The sequence below is a fragment of the Montipora foliosa genome, chromosome 8 (genome assembly GCF_036669935.1).
Source record: "Montipora foliosa isolate CH-2021 chromosome 8, ASM3666993v2, whole genome shotgun sequence".
NCBI classification, from domain to species: domain Eukaryota; kingdom Metazoa; phylum Cnidaria; class Anthozoa; order Scleractinia; family Acroporidae; genus Montipora; species Montipora foliosa.
Window position 1 is genome coordinate 5,684,473 of NC_090876.1, and position 19,122 is coordinate 5,703,594.

Genomic DNA, 19,122 nt, shown 5'->3' on the forward strand with positions numbered 1-19,122 from the left:
GGTTTTTAAAGCTATAGCTACAAGGATCAGAGGAAAATCGACAAAGACGTTTAAGTCACCGAGGATCGAACCGGGGACCTCTCGCTCCGAAAGCCGCGCACTAGCCAACTGAGCCACAACTGATCTCCAGGGCCTGAAGTTCCTCATGACGGCACAAAGCTAAAAACATCGAAATTTTGTATTTATTTGTCTCGCCCATTTCTCTCGCTCTGCAGCAATTCTAAAACTTATCAGGGAAGACCATTTTGGTCATCATAAAAGGTAAAGTGCCTTTCTGAGCAGTAGCAGAACGTTAGTGTCATCCCCGCTTTCAATGATGATTTTATTTGCAAAGCAATGAGACGAAAAAATAACTAAAATTCTCAGGAATAATGTAGAGTGGTGTTTTTATATCTCTATCCACAAATATCTAAATTACTCTCACTTTAAAAATATTCCCTTTCCGGTGTACGACTACTTTCACATTCAAGGTAAACAGAAAAAGTAAGTGAAAACAACACACAAATAGTGGTGACAAACATGAGATACAAACGCGTCCTTTGAATTTTTTTTTACTTTAAGTTAACGTTTCGTATGTTTTAACATTTAACTTTACTTCTGATGACGTATGTGGAAGCATTTAAAACGTTAAGTGAAATTTCAAAGGATGCGCTTGTATCTTATGTTTGTCGCTGATGCTTGTGTGATGTTCCTTCTTAGTCAAGACAAGCCGTAAATCATAAACGCGACGAAAAACATAGAAATACAGTAGTACCAGGGACGGCGGGGCTGACTTGTCGAGGGAAGGATTACGTTTTTTACAAACGTTGGCCGTGTAGCACTTATATTTGAACAGACTTAACTGATTAGAGTGTAATGTGAAGTGCTAGTTTTCTTCCCCATATGAACCATGTGAGCGTTAGCCCTACTAATGGAAATGGGCCCACACAAGGACAGAGAAAAACTCTCACCAGGGTGGGAATTGAACCCACGACCCTCGGGTTAGATCATCGCTGCTCTACCGACTCAGCAACAAGGTCAGACGGGAGCAAGCCGATGTTCATTGCATGCTGTGACTTTAACATCTTCAGTTCCCACGGTCTGCTCCCGTCTGACCTTTCAGCTCAGTCGGTTGAGCACTCTTAATCAGTTAACTTGTAGGGGGTTCTGGGGGAATTCTCCGCCAGAAAAGGTTGAAATCTTGAAGCTAGGAAAATGCTACTTTCAGCATTCTCGGCGAGATATCCAAAAAAATAAACGTGGATTAACTACTTGATACAGCTATAACTTAATAGATATCTCCCAGGATTAAGCCCCAGCCCCTCCTCGGCTCCGCCGTCCCTGAGTACTCGTTACGTTCAAGGCAGCTGCCCGTCAAGGTTTTGAAATTACCAAACAACTGGCAGTTCCAAACCCGGCAGAGAAAGTTCTCAGCGGGTTTTCTTGCACCGGCTACTGCTTTTAAAGGCCTTTAATATTTTTTACGTATTTGTCTTATCGCAACTGCTGAATGCAGATTGTTTTAAATTGGGTGCTTTAACTTAGACTCTGTTATTGCTAAGATCATATGACACTGATGAGAAATGAAAAATTACGTTTTGCACTCTGCTAGTCTTGACACAGTGAAATTGATGAGATGAAATTGTGAAATTGATAAGAACAGTTGATTGCAGAACCGCTAAATTCTAAATCCGCATCATTGTAACTTGTCATGCCGTATCTGAGCTTTTCATGTGTGTAAAGCACACTTACACCTGAGAGGCCGCCTGTTACCATAGAGAGCACTTCTTCTTCGGATTCATAGGTGACCCTGATTTGCATTTGAATGCTTCTGCGAATTTATCGTAGTTTTGAAGCGTACCGATTATCCTGAAACGAAGAAAGCGCATTTTTGAGATGAATGCTATCTGCCAATGTCGGTCGGCTATTGTCTGCTAAGTAACCTGGCCTGTGAATGGCAGCGAGGCTGGAAGTGACCTTCATTTCACGTGTGCAACATGCTTTTCTCTTGCTAACGGGTATAAGTTTTCACTAGGCTGCGACTACATGGGCAATTTCTAAGTTGCAACTGATACTTATACCATTTTTTCCCTGATCTGCAAGTTTGAAAGGTGAGAAATAAACTGAAAACTATTTGGTGGGACACTGTACTCACCTGTACTGAGGGAAGGTGTGAGAGTCGGTCGCCAATTGACGAAGGGCTGCTTTCTTCTTGTACAAGCTACACAAAGGCTGATGTGAAAAAGATAGTTTCATGTTACCATTTCAAATTGACATTAAAGTGGAACTTCGATTTCACCAAGTGCCGAATTCTGTGCTCTATAACGGGATGTCGACTATTGACTTGTTTTCGATTCACTCTGATCTAAGTTGGCTCAAGAATCTCTTTCGTTTACATTGGTTCGAGAGCTCGTAGTGACTGTTGGGTGTAATGAAGACTGATGGAGAAATACTGCGAATTGAAAGCTTTCCGGAATGGCCTAAAGTTATGACAGGGCCTTGCCGATTTTCGCTTTCCTACAGGAAAACAAGCTCAAATAACTGTACTAATTAAGGCATTTCAAGGAGCTCCCGTAACGAATAAAGTCGTTAAGTCCTTTTCTTTGGTACAGATGGTGCAAGAATTTGAGTTCTTTGTCACTGTTGACATTAGATGAAATAAGTGACTGATATTGTCAGTCAGCAGATATAGTCACTCGACATCTAATCGATAAAATGTACAACGGCAAGATGGAGGACGCCTAGTTTTGATAGGTGGCCGCATGAATAGGCAAAACACTGGAAGGGTAGAGTAACGATTTGCTAAGTGCTTGATTGTTTTATCTACTCAGTCTGGCGGAACATTAAAGACAAAGGAACGGGTTACTATACTAACTCTAGAAAATCCTACGAAGAAAAGCTGTTCCTCCGTCAGCCCAAGGCCAGGAAGCGCTCCTTCAGTGCCCTCTCGTTCAACCAGTGTCTTGTACGCCTAGAAACACAAGGAAATATGGTGATCATAATTGTCATTATCGTTCTGGTTGTCATAATTATATGTATGTTGCTGATAGAAACATGAACTTTCAGCGGCCCCGTCGACGTATCATCATCATCATCATCATCATCATCATCAGTTAGTCATCGGCGAAATCGTACTCATCCTCCTGGTCTTCGTAATTTCACCAGTCCTCGTTGTGAAACATGCCACAGACATGAGTGTGCATCACTAGCCACCGCTAAGGATCGGAATGCTAGAGGAGGAAGAGGGTAGAATACCGCTACCTTCCTCCTGCTTCCGGTCTTCTCCCAAAGACTTTTCATCTTTCTTTCACGATCTTCTTTCTAATCCTTTCACCCTGCTTCTCAACACAAAAGAGAATTTTAAATACGTTGACGGCTCTGCTCAAGTTCACGCCTTTGTGGGCCACACACCGGTGGTTACCTTGAACTATTGCTTGTTTTGTACAATCAAATATGCATTTCTTTCCCGATCAGCGCATGGGAAATTGCCCTGGTGCTTCGACACGTCCCAAAAATATCAACACTGCCCTCTCTGTTGTCCTTCGTAAGACATCTTTAGGACACCAAATTCCAATCCTGCACCACAAACAAGCAAGTCAAGCCAAGCCTAAAAGCAGAGCTCCTGGGTTATTTATTCTTACGACAATGAGTTACCCTGGCTTGACCCTGGTCAGCGGTCAACTTAAAAAAAAACTGACCTCGACGACTTCTAAACTTGAGCCCGCGATATGGTCACGTGACACTGGTCAGTGGATGCCTCGTTTTTGACAGGTGTCAATTGACCAAAATACGGATGTCCAATATCAAAGATGGACGCTGTAAACGGCCGCCATGTTGGGCGTATTGATGATGATTATTATTTAACAATTATTCGCCGAAGGCGAAGTGATTATCGGTGAATATTCACCGATAATCACTGAGCCTGAGGCGAATAATTGTTTTAGTATTAATACACAGGTGATTATTTCAAAAAAGAGAAAAAAAAAACATTTCAACGCGAAATCATCTTCACTTACAGTGGCAAAACGACTACTGGCAGCCATTTTGTCCGTCGAGGTGATTATCGGCTGATAATCCGAGATCGCGAGCCAATGAGAGCGCGCGATTTTGTATAATCACCTGTGTATTTATACCAATATATTTATATTGGGCAACTTCGTCACGCGTACGCCCCCACGAGCAATACCGCTAGCCATGTTTACCATGAGAAAAGCAACTCATGGGTTCCTATGAGTATGGTCTCCACTATAACCTTACCGCGTCAAGAGAAAATGAGAGGACAGAGAGGGAGGCTCAGGGCGTTGGCCGGGATATGTCATGTCCACAAAAGATATTTTTAGACGAGCGGAAGTCTTTGTTCTAGCGGAAGTCTGTTTTCCGAGACGTCCGCACGCAGTCTTGCCTTGCTCTCAGGTTCTTAGTGAAAAGAGAAAACGGCAGCGCTCGTGGAAGGCTGATAAATATTTATTTTCTTTCAAACATCAGACCGAGGTTGGCCTGCACGCGGACGTCTCGGAAGACAGACTTCCCCTAGAACAAAGACTTCCGCTCGTCTAAAAATAACTTTCGTGGACATTGGACATGATATATCCCAAGGGCTGGACCGGGAGCCCCCCTCTCTGTCCCCTCATTTTCTCTTGCTTACGTTGAATGCAAGTTCGATGCCTCCATTATCCGCGATGTTTTCATTCAGTGTTTGGTTGCCATTTATCTGAAAAACAAAAATAACAGTAACTAACCGAAGCCTGGGAATTTTAATTCATGTTTATTGAAAACGTCCATCCAATTCTCGTCATTCTCGTCTCATTCATTAGTTATTGGTCTAAAGCCTCAATTACTGCAAAACAAATATCACTACTTTTATATTTAGTCGCGAGGTATCACATTTGGACCCACAGATCCCGCGGGTCAATACCCTAGGATAGAGGGCTTCCACTCATTCCTCTCACATTACAACTCCACAACTTGCAACTGAAAGATATTTTTGTTGTGTGTTGCAAGTTATGGGAACAACTAAGAATTTAACGTTCAAGCTAGCATAATCTAAGTTCTCAGAGAAGCCATTAAAGTGTCCATAACCCCAAAATATTTTTTCGCTAAAATGAGTCTTTGCGCCTGTTCGAGACGCATTGCAGCCATTTTTCTCCTTTTTCTAACAAATCCTGCAATTTTATAGGCTTCGAAAGTTGCGAAAATCCAAGCATCTTTTGTTCACGACCGAGTCAGTAGGGGAGTGGGTCTATTCCTGTTTTTACGTCACAATCTACTTTGCATGCATTTTTAAAAGAAAGAGTTAATGCAATGTAAATCAGTTTGTGACGTAAAAATAGGAATAGACCCACTCCCCCTCTAACTCGGTCATGAACAAAAGATGCTTGGATTTTCGCAACTTTGGAAGCCTCTAAAATGGCAGGATTTGTTAGAAGAAGGAAAAAATAGCCGCGATGCGTTTCGAACAGGTGCAAAGATTAATTTTACCGAAAAAAATATTTTGGGGTTATGGGCACTTTAACGTTGTCAAAAATAAAGGAATAAAAAGAGAAAAAAGTCAAGTAGTGAATGATCCGGGGAGCGCCTCTGAGGAGGTAGTGTGGCCCAGTGGTTAGTTAGGGCGCTTGCCTTAATTGAGATCCGGAGAAACCGGGTTCAAGACCCGCTCTGACCACTTGTTGAAATTGTTCTTGGTAGTCCCTGGTTCAACTTCCCAGCTGCACAAGTAAATAGCCAACTGGTTTGCCTCCGGCCAGTCGGGATTCTTAGCAGTTGTTGTTGTGTTCCGTCGTTTCGTTAATTGTGTTTCATGGGCCTTGAAAAGCCCCAATGGAAAGCGGTCAATTAAGTATGTATTGTATTGTTTAAATTTTTGCGCTAAGAGCTAATCAACAGGGGCGTCCAAAAAGAACCTCACTTTGAGAGATTATCCTCTCAAACCTGGTGATATTTAGATTCATATCTGCACTGTCTTTTTTTTATTGTTCCATTTACGCATATATGACAGACATTGCGCTTTCATTGCAGTAATGCAGCAGCTCTCGTAACCTGCTATTCTTTGGTATTGTAAGCAGCTTCTATTGTTTTAAAGGAAAAAGGAAAGGAAAGGAATCGAACCCGGGCCACATTGGTGGAAGGCGAGTGCTCTAACCACTGCGCCATCCCTGCACCTCCAATATGAAAGTCATTGTTTCAATTGTTTAGTGTTTTGTCTTTGGCTTGGGTATCGAGCCAATTACATTATACGTTATGAGAGCTGCCACATTACTCTTTGATTGCCTGAAAGGCATAATACATGACCAGAAAGCTGTTTTTAGTATACCGCTATGAGAAAAAGATAGCTCCGGGAAGAGGTGTGAGAGGCGTTGGGTCATGACCTCCCGCCCTTCATAACGGACTATACCAGCATTGATTTTTGAGGTTCCGATTTATAACCGGCCTCACTTGGGAGGCGTGAAAGGGGTTGCGAGAAATTGTCACCTCATGGGTTACAAGATGGCGACGGACCACTTGAAGACGATTACTCTAAGGAAATATTTCTTACAGTTACAGTCAACTGATCAAAGCAGAACGATTTGACAGTTATGACCCGCAAGGATGCTCTTAAAGTGGTATTACGACCTAAAAAACAAATATTTTTTTCCTTTAGATTTCAAAACTATGTTAACTAAACACTAACTGACCCAAGTTTTAAGTTCTGATTTTAAGAAGACACCTGTTTAATTCAACTGGAATTTTCTTATTTCTTGGTCCGCCATTACTAACTTTAAAATCTTGAGAGAGCTGGGTCGAGGAGAAAATGACGTCAAAGACTCATTAGTTTAAGAGTGCAATGCGTGTGTGCGCGGCTGAATTAACATGCAGCACGAGAGTTTTGGGCTTTCATACTTTTAAACCCGCGTTTTTGCATATATAATAAATTGCGTTTACACGCTGAAATTTTAAGCTGGTGAGTAAATGACGTCATTTTCTCTAGATCCAACCCACTGAGGTCAAATCGGTCAGTTTTGAACGTGAGTAATGGCGGACCGTGAAAACCAAAACTTATACTCAAAATAAACAGCATTTGGATAAAACTCAAAGCTCAAAATTTTGCCAGTTAGGTTTTAAGCGAACACGCTTTCAAAATCTGAAGAAAAAAAGGAAATGAGTCTTTGATCATAGTACCACTTTAAAACCCGAAGGAACACCAGTCGTGTTATCTCTATTCTGTACAGAAAATGACGTATTTGGAGAATGAGGAAACGGGGGTGGATAATAGACCATTTTACAGTTGTAACTGGGTTACCTGGCCTAAGAGTGGAAGCGAGACTGCCGGTGACTCTGCTTTGATACAAACCTTTGTGCTTTTCTTATGTTAATGTAGACTAATTAGAATTACAACAACACAATTTACATGATAAAAGCAGTAAGGTCTGTATCAATACAAAATCACTGGCAGCCTCGCAGTCATTTATAAGCTAGGTAACTGAGCAAACAACTGTAAAATGACCTATTGACCATCAAGTTGGCGTTTTGCATATTCGACCTTTTCATTCTGACGGAAGATAAGTGACCGCCAAATTTGCACTTATGTCCAGAATGCGCGTAATCCCTGTAAGTCTAAGACCTTGGTACCTTTTTCCAGCTATAAGGGTGGGATTTGCATTATTTTTAGCTTAGGGTACATGCAGCTGTTTATCCTTACTCAAGGAGAAGCATTTGGGGGACGCTTTTTGACGTTAATTGTCTGTACTTTGTAGGAGTAAAGATGGCACAATCGGTTAGTGCGCGGCCTTGGTGCAAGAGGTCCTGAGTTCGATTCCCGGATCTCGCATCCTTGTTTCGACTTCTTTCCTTTCCGTGTAGCTAAGTAGCTTTAAATACCTGTAAAACGGAGCACCGATGGAGAGGGGGGAGTAAAATGAGCGCTCCGTCGACCTCAGGTTTGCCAGTTGAATTACTGTTACGAGTTATCGACGTTAAATATGGTTACTTTACTTTACTTTATGTGGAATTTGGGAAGAAAAGTTTGCGTATGCCACATTCGACCAATTCATTCTGCCGGAAGATTGGCTCGAAAAAATGTAATCAAGAATTGTTAGTCTCAATAGATCACTTCCTAATTCACCTTGGTCTCTATGGAAACCAAAAAACGCATTTCGACTCGCTTTGAAACCGAGGTAAAGATGAAGCGGGAATGGCTTATTCAAAAAAGAAACGGTTGCGTAAATCCTTGTCAGTTTCTTCACAGTCATTCACCACTTTTAAAATTGAAGAACAAGTCCACTGTCATACCTTCTGGCCATAAACCTCGTATTTGGAATATTGCTTTGCGAGGCAACTTGATCTTGTTGTGAATCCACTTGCAGACTTTGAGGACCACCAATTGTTCATGTTACCGTCCTTGTCATAAAGTCTGCCTGCAAGTTACGAGGACAAGAGTCAAGATTTTGATCATTTTAATGTATCTTTGTTCCCTCTTATTTGGGCGCGTCTAGAATTTTTCTTAAATGAAGTCTTTGGTAAAACACCTGAATGAACCGGAAATACGGACAAGTTTAGTTGAATGGCATTTATAAGGCGAATTTACAAAGTGGTCGAGAACTCAGACCACAACTCATTTGCCCGCTAACGAAATTGCCTCCAATACTGGACCGAGTTGTTCGAAGCTCCATCTTTGGCTAAGGCCAAAACCAATACGCTGCCATGAAAATTAACCTCTGTTAGATAGGTTAGAGTTGTTCGGGTTTCGAACAATTCGGCCCTGGTGTGCTTTGGCGCACGTTGTCGGTAAATATTTGCCCAACATTTTGAATTTCGAAGCAAGGAAAGACTGGGGAGGAAATTGAACAAATTGCTATCAGGGGGAGGGCGTGGGAGATAGCACTTGAAAATGCAAGATGGCGGATCAGGAAGGTAACTCGCCTTCTCTAGAATGATTCATAGAAGGACTTAGCATTGTGCATTGCGGAGTGCTTTTTCGTGAACAACTGATTTTTAAAGTTATTTTTTCTGTCGAGAAATGCTATTCATAAAGAAGTGATTACCAGCACTGTCAAATCCGTGAGTTATTTCATGACCAATCACCATACCGATTCCGCCGTAGTTTAAATACCTAAGTAGAACAAGAATGCAATTGTTTTTTTAAACGAGCATCACAGGAAAAAAAAAATCACTGCGTAAACCAAAACATGAAGACAGAAACAGAATAAACATGTAAGTCTTAAAATATAAAATAAATTATAAAAAAAAAGAATTCAATTTTTAAAAGAAAAATAGTTCCTAAATAATTTATATAAGATGTAATAAGCATAGGAAATCGTCTGAACCTGAATGCATTTTGTGATTTATGGGCACGAGTGATGCGTTGAAAGTTCTAAAAATTGCACGAGGAGTGGGCGAAGAACGAGCATATAAGACTTATAGACCGAATGCATAAATGGCGGCCAAAAAATATTCTTTTGTCTTTGTGCTAATTGGACCCACAAGCCTCGTTAGCGCGGACAAAATACAAAAGAGGAATGTTACTTTAGAACGAGGCTAGTTGGTCTAATTAGCCCAAAGGCAAAAGAATATTTCTTTTGGCCACCATTTATGCATTCGGTCTATAATGTAAAATAAATTATTTACATCTTATATAAAGTAAATTGCGTTTTCACATGACGTCACGGCGGCCAAAACAAAGAAATGGCGGCCATGTTGGTATACCAAACTAATCCTCCGGAACTTGAACTCTATTTTTATTCAAATATTTTCTTTTTATTCAGTAATCCAATATGGCTGCTGGCTGAGCACGTGAGTCAAAACGCTCCATATACAGCAAATTCATCACAGAAGATGAAAGAAGTGTAAGCATAGAGAGTGGAGGAAAAAAATAAAGATCGGCATGGAGGAATGACACTTGGTTAAAGGCACAACATGAACCATCATAGTAACGCGACCATAAGCATCAGGTCACAGTTAAGTTGGCAGTACGTTTCCACAAATTTCCTCCCAGTGTTGCGGTAAATCGCTGCGGAAAGTGACTTGTTCAAGTTATGTGAAAGCAGGAAGAATTGTCACACTTACTCGGGGTCTCTTGGATTGTAGAATGGAGGTTGTAAAATAGCGGCTGGAAAGACTAAAAGAAAAAAACCCAAAAATTCTGTCTGAAAGGTTAACTTAACTTAAAAAGAAAACTTTATGAAAGAGCGAAGAGGCTCAAAAAAAAAAAGGAAAGGATGGGACGTAGAAAAAAGTGCGGGGAAATGGAAAGACGACTGGAACATAGCGTCATTGACCACAAGTCAGTAATAATTTCCACTTATAAAATAAGAAAATTTTTGTCTTACCAATGCGGTTTTGTGCGGGTGCATAGTAAGCGTTCACCTGGGATGGACTCATAAACCACCTAGTAAAGCACAATCAAGAAATGAAATAGCGAGTCACGCTTTCTGTGAGTTTCTCGAATTCAGTGAATAACCGACAAAAATTTGCTTCATGTAAAAGGATGAGATCTGGAAAATTGTACGACATTTTGGCGTAAATTAAATCATAAATACGCCACGGCAAAATGATGATGGCTGAAAGCGATCAAAACCCCCCGGGGGGATGGGGGAGGAGGGAGGTCCTCTCTTATATATATGCTTTTTCAGTCGTTTTGGTCTGAAATAGGGTATCGATGTTGACCATTTTGGTCTGAAATAGGGTATGGTTTTTGCACTCAAGTCTTGAATTGGGTGTGTTTTTTAGAAGAGGCTACTTCTTCATCGTTACGCCGACCGTGTAACACCTGAAATAAGTTAGGGAAAGTCGTAGATTTTGGTCTGAAATAAGTTAAGGGCTTCAGGAAGCGGGCCGCGCAACACAACCAATTTCTCTGGGAGTCCCCCCTCCTCCCAACCCCCGGATCACAGCATAGACGTTTAGAGCGCCTTGATCGCACGTTTTACGTACACCACGTTCGCTTTCAGGAAGAGATGCCAAAGTTCTCAAAGTTATAAAAAAGGCATCGCGTCAGAGTGCGGATACCGTGCACTGTGAAAAAATACTTCAGTAAATTGGGTAATTTTTCGCGTTCTTGTTCTTTTAACATATTTACACTGACAAGGTATTATTGTTTGCAATAAAAAATAGCCTACCATCCAGTGTCGAACTTCGTAACGTTATAGATAAACTCTAACTTGGTACATAATGCGAGTAGGCAGGGCGACCCAGTGGTTAGGGCGCTTGCCTTCATCAGATCCGGAGTTCTCGCGTTCAAGACACGCTCTGACCACTCGTTGAATTTGTTCGTAGTAGTCCCTGGTTCAACTTCTCAGTTGCACTTGTAAATAGCCAACAGGTTTGCCTTCGGCCAGTTGGCAGGGGTTCTTAACAGTTGTTGTTGAATGTTCTGTTCCGTCATGGTTGTGTTTCATTAGTCCAGCCCTGAAAAGCCCCTATATATGGCGCGTGATCAATTAAGAATGTGTGTATCTATGCTGATTCTATTTGCCAAAATGCTATTGCTAGACGCGTCAATGTTTCACTCCAGTGCTCGAACTACTCGTTAAAATGCTCGGATCATTTTAAGTACACAAAATACCATATCAAGGAACAAAAAAGCAAACCGTGCAGGCCGTAAAAAACTTTTTCAAGAGGGAAATAAAATACTCCAAGTACTAGCGACTTGAGGTTAGCTACAGCGGATGGCGTTGATTCAGTCAAACTTGGATCGGACCCAAGTGCTGCCAACTGAAGGCGGTTACACTCCCTAGTCTCAGTGAACAATCTTAGTGAACAGCCAGTTCAAATACATGCTATTATTATGAGCCAGTGCATCCCAAACGTGAGCCCTTTCAACGTTTTTTGGTACAGCCAGAGGAAAAGAAAGGCCGAAAAACTGAATGCAAGCGAAAGAGAGAAAGAAAAAGCGTATCTTGCTTACTGATCTTTGTCGACTGGTTTCCTCAGTGATCCGTGCGAGATATCCGCGGAAAACGTCAAAGCACTCACGAAATTGTCGAAGAGTATATCACCAACCTTAAGCTAGAAAACAAAAACAAGCAAAGTAAAGGCTAAGTAAAATAAGACTTTCATCTATGGAAAGCCCTAACTTTCTTAAGTAATTTTGGTTCTTTTGTCTTGAAGTTTTGTCTCGATGTTTTGGAGTTCTGGCATAGTGTACTGTTGTACTTCCATGACGATGTGTTGAGGTCTTCTTTTGACGTGCTGTTTATATAATCACATAAAGGGAGAAACTCGACGTCATAAAAGAACCTCACCACATAAAATGTAAACACAGCGTAGCAAAGGAAGACCTCAACACATCATGACGGAAACACAACGCGTAACCATCAAACCTCGTCACATCATGATGGAAACACGACACGTAACCATCAAACCTCGTCATATCATGACAAAACCTCACCACAGAATGACAAAACCACACAAGACAAGACAAAACTTCAAGACCAAAAGTAAAGAAAACTTTCCTCCAGGAGCCGGGGAAGGGTTTTTTTCGCCCCCAATTTTGAGCATAACTACAAAATTCAGAAGTTGGAGTTCTCTAAAAGTAACAAATTTTCTAACAAGGGTCCCTTAGACCCCTCTAAAAGAAATATCGCGTTGGCTGCTTGCTTTTAACCCCCTCCCCTCCTTACCCCGTCACATTAGGGAACTAGGGAACTTAAGCAACGACGACGGCGATGGCAACGAGAACGTCATCTTAGAATTATATAAATTCACGTTATTGTACTCAATTCATGACTATGTCAACCTTTTTAATGTAACAATGGTGTGGTAGTTCCTTTAAAGTGACACTGCATGGTCGGAACGGCGCTTAATTTAGGAGAGAAAATGAATATTTATCCTCAAGTGTTTATACAACCTCAAATTTGGCTATTTCATGTTGTTGTTTTGCAGACGACGACAAAGAAATGAACAAAATTGAAAAACGCACGTGTAGGGCGTGCAAAGCTATGCAAATTGGTGATGTTCTCGTTGCCGTCGCCGTTGTCGTTGCTTAAGTTCCCTATTAGCTTCTTTCACACAACCCGCAATGAATTTTGTTTTCCTCACAACTTTTGAATACTTGAAGCTATTATCAACTATTCACAAGTGCATTTGAAAACAATAGTTTATGCAAAATTTGTGGGGAAAACAAAATGCATTGCGGGTTATATGAAAGTAGCTAATTGTAGGAGGCTCCGCCGAACCAGGTCTGGCCCCAGTTGTTCAAAGGATGGATAGCGCAATTCGCCGGATAAATCACTATCCACTGGATAACTCAATCGGTTTTGCTAGTGTTTATCCGCTGGATAGTAATTTATCCAGTAGATAGCGCTACCATCGTTTGAATAACTGGGGCCTGGACAATTTTCCCAGTCCCTTGTCAGCCATTTCTCTGAATGTCACTCAACGCCACACACGAAAAAAGGCAGCGAATGAGAATTCACCAAACGTGTTGCCAGGTCTCAAGCAACGGTCTTCCGTCTCCTTTTTGCACTTTCAATTCTTAGCACTTGCTACAATGAATCCGTTCCTACACGAAGGAGAAAATACTGGCTAGCGGAGGGTTACGAAAGGAGTCGTCCTCAATAATAAAACACACCACTTCAAGAGAAAGGAATGTCAGTGCATATACATCTGATTAGCACTCACGGCTGTGAAATGAGAAGCTAATTCTTTCGAGTTCTTGATATAATCTGGATATCCGATGTTTTCTTGGATGGCAAGCCCCTGTAATAAAATTATAGCTCATCTTCATTATCGTAGACTAAGATCATCGTCATTCCCAGATCCTCAGGACAATCGCTAGGATCTCACTGCATCACGGTGGGGCAGGTACGTTTCCAACCACGACTACGCGATTTCCTTTAGGTTATGTCGCCTTTAACAAATCAATTATGCAACCAATGAATAAAGGGGGTAGGTAGTTTCTAAAGATACTGTGGTGCTGCGGCGGTGGGGAAGTAGTATACAATAATTTAGGTTTTATCAACGGAGTTGGATGGCGCTCTGACAAAGGGCTCTGAGGGAGGGCTCTGACGAAGGGCTAACGCTCGAAACGTCAGCTTTTAGAATCTCTGCATGTACGGTGGCCAATTTACATTATCAACTCCGTTGATAAAACCTAAACAATTATGCAACCGGCATACTAGATTCGACGAAGAAAACTCTGGCTTTAGGGACTGTTCCATAATTTTGTTTCAAGATAGCGTAAGTTTAAAGAAATGTATAGGTAGCATCAGAAAGTCTCTAGTGACTGACCCTCAAGTACCCTTCTCTTCCATCCAGGCTTTCTGGGTTGACTTGCCTCGTGCAATACGGAGATTTGGTACAGTATCGACCGAGGGCCTCTCCATATGAAGCGGGTTAACCGTGCTGGCTCGGTTACTGAGATGAAATTGGCTTTGGTTCCAATTCCATCTCTTCCTCAAATGAAGGATTATCCTTCATTGTCAGTTTGTTCCAAATGAAATATTATCCTCCATTTAGATTACTCTGTCCCAGGACTTGTGGTAGTCCATGGACAGGATTTGAACCCGGAGCACCTACTTTGAAGGAACTGTTTTGATGCACTTAACCACTAAAGAACAAATGACTGATAAGTGTGCCGATTATTTACCAAAACTAATTAGGATACATATAAAATCATTGCTGAATAATGGTCAAGTTTAAGGCTTGATTTTAAAATGGCTAGCTTTCTATTGAAGTTTGGTAACTGTGTAAGCTTGCTTCTTAGCGGGTGTTAATATACGTTTACAGCGGCATTTGGTAGTCTAGTGGTTAGGTGAAGGGGCTGTTAATCAAACGTTCCCATTCGAGTCCTGCGAGTCCAGACATTGGGGTTCGGCTTTTAAAAAGAAATTTTCATTGCCCTTGATCCCTATCAAGCATTCAGTGTCCAAACTGAACGATAATACTATAATAAATAATGAATAAATAATAATAATAATAATAATATCAATAAATAATAATAATAATAATAATAATAATAATAATAATAATAATAATAATAATAATAATAATCAACTTTATCTTTCGAGGATGGCACTTGACAGTATAAAATACTGATAAACTCGTGGCCTTCTAAACAAATTAAAAATAAACACATACATACAAATAATGAAGTAATTAAGACTAGCCCATAAAGAATTAAAATATGATCTATTTAAGAATTAATATAAAATATATGAAAATAAAGTAGAATAGCCTAAGATATAGTAAAGTGATGAACATCTTTATGGGACTCCAAAAAAGACTTCTTCAATCTTTCTAAACTAGAGCTACTCTTAATTTCATTGGGAAGTAAATTCTAAAACCTAGGGGTTGATACTTGAAAAGTCCTAGCACCTTCTGATTCTCTTTTATACTTTGAACAAATTAAATTCAAAGAACCATATCTACTTTATCTTTCACTAGAACGTATGACGATGTTTCCTTTGAGTAATTCTAACGTATAATTGGACACATCCCATTCAAATGTTTGTAAACTAATGCGCACTTATTAATCTTAGCTTCATTAAAAAAGGTAGCCAATTAAGTTCTTAAGTTCTTCTACTCTATTTACTCTAGTATCAGCGTTATTTAAATTATCAACAGATGTGGAAACCCACACTCTGGGGCCATACATCATAGTTTGCTTTATCATGGCGTTTTAATAAAGAATTCGTTGATCTAAAGGTACTTAACGCCTGATTTTTTTTCAAAATAGCAAGACGCTGCGTCAGCTTACTTATTGTGTTAGCAATACTGCAGTTGGAGCAAATTGACAATAGACCTCTTTACAGTTGTGTGCTTTGTTACCTGGCCTTTAAAGGAAAGTGAGGCTGGTGTTGACCTTGTTATGATACAGGCCTCACTGCTTTTCTTATGTAATTAAAATTCTTACACAAAAACATCATTAACATAGGAAAAGGAGGGAGGGCCGGCTGTATCATAACAACGTCAACACCAACCTCACTTTCATTTAAAGGCCAGGTAACTAAGCACACAACTTTAAATGGTCTGTTAAGAATTATCCTTTAATTGAGGGAGAGACTTGGTTGTTTGGTTCACAGGAGAAATTTGAACCCAGTTACCAAGATGAAAAGTAGTGATGCGACAATTTAGTTGCGAAATTAGCGCTTTTAGTAGTTCTTGCAACCTCACAACCCTTCTACCCTTGCGTTAACTATTAAAGGAAATAATTCCGAATATAATTATAGAAGTAAAAGTAAGATGCAGTCCGTTTTATCACAAAAATGCATTCTGTCATTTTTATTCCGTTAAACGGGCTGAAGTGTTCATAAGGAGAGCGAATTAAGGGATTGAGTTAGAGGCTTTTTACATCATATCTTACAGCAATGCTTTCGGTGGCAGCATATATTAACGTGGGAAAAAAAAAGAAGAAACACATTTCCAGAAAGCTGAAGCGTTCATTGTTTCTGCAGGGACAGTGGTTGCAAATAGCGAAGAAAAATTTTATTCTACATTTTCTTTGTTGCCTCTCCGCTCTGCCTTGGTGACGGATAGCCGAAAACATTTAGAGCTTTCATATCCGTATATCAATGCACGCTTTTCCTTATTTAATTTCTCCTTGTTGTGTCCCACCCACTGCGTTGTTCCAATATGCGATCGAGAAATCCCTTACAACTTAAAACCCTTCATTTGCTCTGGCGGAAGGCTAACGCTCAAAACGTCATCTTCTTTCGTCTCTCTTTGGTAGTGACTTTACTTTTATCAAATCAGTGGATAGTACCACATTTCCGTGCCTTGAACTCCACCAGTCTCATACGGCACTAACCCCATTGGCCTTAGAAACTACGGGCGAAGACTCGTCCCGAAAAACTGACCCGGCCCCAGGAGCACTTGATTAAGCTGTCAAACCTTTTCTTTTGCCTTCGCTTTGGTTTTATCTGACATCCATTCCAGTGAATCAAGGTTCTTGATAAACTCGTGTTTCATCAACCGAGTCATTTTTGTTACCTAAAATATATTGAGTGAATGAAACAAATCAGTAATATCATCACAATCAAACGACACTGAAGATGGATAAGGCGTGCGAGTAGCAGGATGCCCATGTGCACCGGTTTCATTCTTTATTACAGGTCACCCAACATTGATCGACCTGTGGTAAAACAGGCTTACCGTTTGCTTGGCGAATCGGAAGGCGCTGCGAAATGCCACATAAGATCCCAAGCGTTGACTTAGAGTTGCTCAATAAAGAGGGGAGTGGGGTACAAAATTGATTAAGTACGCTGTTCAAGGACGGGATATACAGTTGTACTATGAAATAATTGACTGAGTTTTCAAAATGATTTCATTTATTCCTCTTACCGCAGCTTTACTTCCTTCGTCAAATGCTGCGTCCACAAACAACAGTTCCAGGGGCATTCCGAATAAACCTTGCATTTGTTGAATGCAAGCAATCGAGCGTTGACCAGTTTGGTTCCCCTGTACTGTAACAACGTAATCACTGTAGGCATCTCGATAATCCTGAGGCAGCACCCCCATAAACTGGCTGATCACGGTCCAAATGATGTAGTTTACCACAGTTTCTGGGTCTCTAAATGTAATCAATAAGGTCAATTAAGGACGATCCCGCGAAAATCTTCCCACATTGAAATTTGTTTCATTTCTCTCCTGAAATTAGGTCATAAATTTCTGATTTGAAAAATGAAAGAAAAAAAAAAAAAAAATGGGGCTCAGCGACTTTGTTTCGGAAAAAAAGGGAAGGGAAAAATGCCCTAATTTTGATAGATGAGTCATCATAACGAATTTGTAGCCTCATCGACTCATCCGTCGAAAATCAATAAAAGAAAATGTTACAGTGAAGGTTTCCGTGCATAGAAATATAGGAGTGGGTTTTTTTAGTAAACAGTAGAGTTAATCCTCAACGAGCATTTTCGCAAGCCGCTACCCGTTGTAACCTCTTCCGAAATTCAGGACACAAGGAAAGAAAAATTAAAAAAATATAACTTCTTACATTTTTATTTTTTTCATTTTATCATATTTGTAGAATGTAAGAAGAGTAAGTGATTCATGTCTCAAAAAATAGGGGTCACCGATGATCTAAAGGAAGTGCGAAGCTCTTGGCGGAATTTTGTTTGTTACGTTTTTGCGTGACCTGTCGGGAAAGAAAGACTGGAACCCAAGACAGGATTGATCGATGAAAGGTTTTATAAAAGGGAACTTTCTCGAGTATAGCAACGAATTTTCAAGCAGGCGTTCTCTTTATTTGTTTACTGTTTTGTATCATATCTCTGCATTGCCGTCATGCTCATCTTCTGGAGTGTGGTTTTTGTGAAATATAATCTCTCAAGTTGTTTCCGCGTATGTCCGCACTATTCAAGTGGACGTGGAAGATAATACAATTTTGCTCTATTTTCATGAAAGTAAAGGAAAAGAACTTCAAAAACATGCATTCATTTTGAACTAAGAAGTTCGTAGTGTAATAAAAACATTTTAAAAAACCAACCCCATTAAATTTACGCAACGTCGCTGACTAAAACCAACCTTCCTCGTGTTTTCAAAACTTTTAGCCACTAAACGATTAGCTACCTTTTCCAGACCTTTCCAGCCTCCCGCAATTAATATTAATAGACCGAATGCATAAATAGCGACCAAAAAAATATTCTTTTGTTTATGTGCTAATTAGACTCACTAGCCTCGTTTGCATGTACAAAATACAAAAGAAATGTACCTGAGAGCGAGGCTAGTGAGTCTAATTAGCACACAAACACATTTTTTACCTCCATTTATGCATTCGGTCTTGATTTTCTAGCCTTATGGCGGTTTTAAGCACATTCATGCATTTTTTTTTGCCTAGAAGCTCAAACTTGGTCATACGTGCTACCACTGAGGTTTATATTTTTGACAGTCAATGTGCTATGCAGGCTATTACCATGGTAACGAATCTAGTTTAAAACGAGCCCAAAGGATGCTTATTCCTCATTTATGCAAAATACACTCAGTTTTTTTTTTGCATTTGCTTACTTAAAATAATAGCAACAAAGTACATTTAACAGCTCGGTCAGTCATAGAATTTCAACAGACGGGTTTTTCATAATTCGCTGATATACATTTTTGTTGGTTTTCCCTTATATTTGTCAGTTAAATTTCTGATTTTTTAACATTATTAATATACAGATTTAGCCAAGCCTAAAAGCTCCCTGGTTATTTACTCTAAGCGGCCAGCGGTGTGTTGACCAAGATATGGTGCAA

The 19,122-nt window shown here is 40.3% G+C and overlaps 1 protein-coding gene across 1 annotated transcript; it reads right to left on the reverse strand.

Annotated features, from left to right (window-relative positions):
* Positions 1–1,012: 1,012 nt before the first annotated feature.
* LOC138013278 (endothelin-converting enzyme 1-like) lies at positions 1,013–17,435 on the reverse strand. The gene is made up of 12 exons (XM_068860306.1): positions 17,236–17,435; positions 16,786–16,884; positions 13,576–13,653; positions 11,861–11,961; positions 10,284–10,342; positions 10,021–10,072; positions 9,000–9,067; positions 8,248–8,372; positions 4,625–4,690; positions 2,855–2,950; positions 2,135–2,211; positions 1,013–1,848 (listed from the first exon to the last, which is right to left on the reverse strand). The coding sequence occupies exons 1-12, from the start codon at positions 17,410–17,412 to the stop codon at positions 1,749–1,751; spliced, it is 1,098 nt and encodes a 365-aa protein (XP_068716407.1). The 5' UTR covers positions 17,413–17,435; the 3' UTR covers positions 1,013–1,748.
* Positions 17,436–19,122: the final 1,687 nt, after the last annotated feature.